Source organism: Trichogramma pretiosum, unplaced genomic scaffold (assembly GCF_000599845.2).
Source record: "Trichogramma pretiosum strain Unisexual culture from Peru unplaced genomic scaffold, Tpre_2.0 scaffold286, whole genome shotgun sequence".
NCBI lineage: Eukaryota > Metazoa > Arthropoda > Insecta > Hymenoptera > Trichogrammatidae > Trichogramma > Trichogramma pretiosum.
Window position 1 is genome coordinate 1 of NW_019640956.1, and position 5485 is coordinate 5485.

General features: G+C 47.0%; 2 protein-coding genes across 2 annotated transcripts; both read left to right on the forward strand.

Annotated features, from left to right (window-relative positions):
* Positions 1-33: 33 nt before the first annotated feature.
* On the forward strand, positions 34-3096 carry LOC111693426. The gene has a single exon (XM_023458001.1). The coding sequence runs from the start codon at positions 34-36 to the stop codon at positions 3094-3096; it is 3063 nt and encodes a 1020-aa protein (XP_023313769.1).
* A 23-nt stretch (positions 3097-3119) lies between these two features.
* LOC106651164 lies at positions 3120-5081 on the forward strand. Its single transcript, XM_014369555.2, has one exon. It carries the CDS (start codon positions 3120-3122, stop codon positions 5079-5081), a length of 1962 nt encoding a protein of 653 aa, XP_014225041.2.
* Positions 5082-5485: the final 404 nt, after the last annotated feature.

A 5485-nucleotide genomic window follows, 5' to 3' on the forward strand; every position in this document is an offset into this window, starting at 1 on the left:
TTGTTATTGAGTACGCAAATTCATGCTCGTATCATGCAAGCAGGCTTGCGCAGGGGCGATGAAAGAGCTCCTATAGCTATGAAAACGCAGCTCGGATGGATCTTGTCTGGTAATGCTGAAAGGTCAGACAGAAGGGAAACTTTTGTGTGCTTGCAAGCTGACGACCGTATGAACGAACAATTGAAATCTTTCTGGGAGTTAGAGGAACCGCCTCATGTTCTTCCTTGGTCTTCTGAGGACCAATTGTGTGAAAAACACTATCAAGCGAACACAATTCGCCTCTTAGATGGACGCTACCAGGTTAGGTTACCTATGAAGCCTGACGCTCCCTCTGATTGGGTCAATTCGCACCAGATCGCTCGCAGTTGTCTACTTTCGCTCGAAAGAAAGCTTGGTAAAAATCCATCTCTCTATGCTGAGTATAGCGCTTCGATACAACAAATGATCAAGTCTGATCAAATGCGTAAGGTGTCCATTGCATCGCAAGATTATAGATCGCATTATTTCCTGCCTCATCACGCCGTCGTAAAGGAAAGTAGTACGACGACTCGCGTGCGCCCAGTCTTCAACGCTTCGGCTCGAAATGCAGCAGGCCATTCATTAAATGAGCACCTTATGACTGGCCCCAATTTATTGCCGCAGCTCATTCTGGTCTTGGCTCATTGGCGCTGTTACCCTGTAGCTTTCGTAGCCGACGTTTCGAAGATGTACCTGCAGGTGCGAATACATCCTGACGATTGGAAGTTTCAATCTATACTTTGGCGAGACGATCCAAAGAAGGAAATCGATAATTACGTGCTCACAACTGTCACATTTGGTTCTGGCCCTTCCGCTTTTTTGGCAAATAGAACACTCAGACAATTGGCAAGTGACGAGGGGGAAAAGTACCCTTTGGCTGTACCGATTGTTCATAAAGAAATGTACATGGACGATGTTTTATCCGGCGCTTGGGATGTCGGCCTTGCCAAGCAAAAGCGTGATCAGTTGAGCGCTTTATTTGCTTCTGGAGGATTTAGTCTTGCTAAATGGATGACTAATGATCCCGACTTGTTGAGCACCTTTTCCTCAGAATCCTTAGCTAAGGAGGCTACACTCAAGGTCGGACTAGGGTTTTCAGTCCTCGGTCTCGTGTGGGAGCCTCGGAAGGATGTATTTCGTTTCAATGTCTCCTTTGAGCCTTTGGTGAGTCCAGTAACGAAACGAAAGGTACTGTCATGCATCGCTGGTATGTTCGACCCTTCGGGGTGGATTGCGCCTGTTTTAATCTCTCTGAAGATTTTTATGCAGTCCCTGTGGCTCTTAACGAAAGAGTGGGACGTTACATTGCCTGCCGCTGAGGTGGAGAAGTGGCGAGCTTTTGAAGACGATTTAAAAGGATTGACTTCTCTCGTCATACCTCGATGGAACGGTGTAATGAGCGAAGCGCTCATTGAATTACACGGCTTTGCGGACGCTTCAAAATTCGCTTATGCCGCTGTACTTTATGTTCGAGTCATTTATCAAGGACGAGTCAGAGTCAACTTACTGGCGTCAAAGACTAAGGTGGCTCCGTTGAAAACTCAATCGATACCTCGACTAGAGCTTTGTGCTGCCCATCTGTTGGCCAAGCTCGTAGCTTCCTTTGCAGCTACGGAGGACTTCATGAGTGCCAAGATACATTTGTGGTCGGATTCCAGGACTACCTTGCATTGGATTCACGGTATACCTGCACGATGGCCCGTATTCGTGGCCAATCGGTGCGCTGATATTATCAATCAGGTTCCTCAAGCGAATTGGCATTACATCAACACGAAGCAAAATCCTGCTGACTTGGCTTCGAGAGGGTGTACAGTCGCTACACTTCAGAACGCTCGCCTTTGGTGGTTCGGCCCTGAAGTACTCATCTCGACTGTACAGCCTTGGGTCAATGAAGATTTTCCCGCTAATCGAGACACGTCCGATGAAATTGATATACTCGAACGTGTTGTCTTGCTTCAAGAAGACTCCTGTCCTCAGGATTGCGAGTTTCTATCGCGTTTCTCGTCTTACTCTCGTATGCAAAGAGTAATGGTTTATTGTCTGCGTTTCGTCACGAGACTCGCCGACAAGAGAAATATTTCATTGAAGTTGCGTTTCAAAGCTGCAACGGAGAATCGAATATCCGTTGATGAGCTAAGTCAGGCTACATTGCAGGCTTGTCGAATGACACAATCCGCTTTGCTAGCGGAAGAAATACGAAGTGTTTCGTCGAATCTTCCGCTGAGCAGGAAGCATTCTCTGAGAAACCTGTGTCCGGTGGTTGTAGACGGACTGCTCAGGGTGGGTGGTCGACTGGACAATGCTCATATAAGTGATGATTGCAAGCATCAAGTTATTCTACCGGCAAAGTGTCGATTAGTTGAGCTTTTGATAGACCACTTGCATAAGAGAACGCTGCACGGCGGAACACGTCTAGTCATCACACACCTTAGACAGTCCTTTTGGATACCGAGAGTCACGAGTGTAGTTGGTACGCACTTGCGCAAATGCGTCGTTTGTCTGCGTTATCGTGCTGCTACCACTTCACAGCGCATGGCCGACTTGCCTGCAGTGCGCGTCACGCCTTCCCGGCTTTTTGAAAGCTCTGGGGTCGACTATGCGGGTCCATTTCGTCTCAGAGCTTCCAATCACAGAGGTAATTTGTCATACAAAGGATATATGGCTATATTCGTGTGTATGGCTACTAAAGCCGTACATCTGGAGGCTGTCTCTTCTTATGACACTGCTTCGTTTATAGCTGCATTTAGGCGCTTTACCTCTCGCCGAGGTCCTTGCCTGCATTTATACAGTGACCGAGGTACAAATTTTGTGGGTGCTGATGCTGAGTTACGTCGCATGCATAAAAAAGGTTCGGAGTTTTACGACTCTATCTTCACGCAATTGCGCGATCATCAAGGAACAACTTGGCATTATAACCCTCCGGGTTCACCACATTTTGGAGGCTTGTGGGAATCAGGCGTCAAATCAGTGAAACATCATTTAAAGAGAATGATAGGCGACTCGTTATTGACCTACGAAGAGNCTTACAGCTCGCCGATCCAAACTTTGCTCGGCCTGGCAGAGTCGATTTGTTATTGAGTACGCAAATTCATGCTCGTATCATGCAAGCAGGCTTACGCAGGGGTGATGAAAGAGCTCCTATAGCTATGAAAACGCAGCTCGGATGGATCTTGTCTGGTAATGCTGAAAGGTCAGACAGAAGGGAAACTTTTGTGTGCTTGCAAGCTGACGACCGTATGAACGAACAATTGAAATCTTTCTGGGAGTTAGAGGAACCGCCTCATGTTCTTCCTTGGTCTTCTGAGGACCAATTGTGTGAAAAACACTATCAAGCGAACACAATTCGCCTCTCAGATGGACGCTACCAGGTTAGGTTACCTATGAAGCCTGACGCTCCCTCTGATTGGGTCAATTCGCACCAGATCGCTCGCAGTTGTCTACTTTCGCTCGAAAGAAAGCTTGGTAAAAATCCATCTCTCTATGCTGAGTATAGCGCTTCGATACAACAAATGATCAAGTCTGATCAAATGCGCAAGGTGTCCATTGCATCACAAGATTATAGATCGCATTATTTCCTGCCTCATCACGCCGTCGTAAAGGAAAGTAGTACGACGACTCGCGTACGCCCAGTCTTCAACGCTTCGGCTCGAAATGCAGCAGGCCATTCATTAAATGAGCACCTTATGACTGGCCCCAATTTATTGCCGCAGCTCATTCTGGTCTTGGCTCATTGGCGCCGTTACCCTGTAGCTTTCGTAGCCGACGTTTCGAAGATGTACCTGCAGGTGCGAATACATCCTGACGATTGGAAGTTTCAATCTATACTTTGGCGAGACGATCCTAAGAAGGAAATCGATAATTACGTGCTCACAACTGTCACATTTGGTTCTGGCCCTTCCGCTTTTTTGGCAAATAGAACACTCAGACAATTGGCAAGTGACGAGGGGGAAAAGTACCCTTTGGCTGTACCGATTGTTCATAAAGAAATGTACATGGACGATGTTTTGTCCGGCGCTTGGGATGTCGGCCTTGCCAAGCAAAAGCGTGATCAGTTGAGCGCTTTATTTGCTTCTGGAGGATTTAGTCTTGCTAAATGGATGACTAATGATCCCGACTTGTTGAGCACCTTTTCCTCAGAATCCTTAGCTAAGGAGGCTACACTCAAGGTCGGACTAGGGTTTTCAGTCCTCGGTCTCGTGTGGGAGCCTCGGAAGGATGTATTTCGTTTCAATGTCTCCTTTGAGCCTTTGGTGAGGCCAGTAACGAAACGAAAGGTACTGTCATGCATCGCTGGTATGTTCGACCCTTCGGGGTGGATTGCGCCTGTTTTAATCTCTCTGAAGATTTTTATGCAGTCCCTGTGGCTCTTAACGAAAGAGTGGGACGTTACATTGCCTGCCGCTGAGGTGGAGAAGTGGCGAGCTTTTGAAGACGATTTAAAAGGATTGACTTCTCTCGTCATACCTCGATGGAACGGTGTTATGAGCGAAGCGCTCATTGAATTACACGGCTTTGCGGATGCTTCAAAATTCGCTTGTGCCGCTGTACTTTATGTTCGAGTCATTTATCAAGGACGAGTCAGAGTCAACTTACTGGCGTCGAAGACTAAGGTGGCTCCGTTGAAAACTCAATCGATACCTCGACTGGAGCTTTGTGCTGCCCATCTGTTGGCCAAGCTCGTAGCTTCCTTTGCAGCTACGGAGGACTTCATGAGTGCCAAGATACATTTGTGGTCGGATTCCAAGACTACCTTGCATTGGATTCACGGTATACCTGCACGATGGCCCGTATTCGTGGCCAATCGGTGCGCTGATATTATCAATCAGGTTCCTCAAGCGAATTGGCATTACATCAACACGAAGCAAAATCCTGCTGACTTGGCTTCGAGAGGGTGTACAGTCGCTACACTTCAGAACGCTCGCCTTTGGTGGTTCGGCCCTGAAGTACTCATCTCGACTGTACAGCCTTGGGTCAATGAAGATTTTCCCGCTAATCGAGACACGTCCGATGAAATTGATATANAAAGACCAGTGGCAAAATTGATCAAACTCATAGAAAACTAATAGTACGAATTGGTACTAAATTCACCGCCAGATGTCGTGTGCTGATCCAAAAGTAAAATGGTAAACATACTACCGGGTCATGCCGCCAGGTGGCGTGTTTAAATCTGCAAGAAAAGTGTCGCCTGTAAACTATAAGTCCAGCGTAGAATCGAGCTGTTCTTATATAGTGCGATAGCATATCTCTGTGTTCAGTGCAACGACCTGTGAAAGTGAAACTCACCATGGGAGCGCGACGAGTTCACCGTAAGAGAAAATCACCTATAAGTGCGAAAGGAACCAAGGTGAATCTCAATCGCAAGGAGAGAAGAGCGATACGCTTCGCTGAACTTATGGAGTTAAGAAAGCAGAAGAAAAAAACTTCAACTAATGAAGCCTCCGATGCAAAACCTCCTTCAATCGTTACT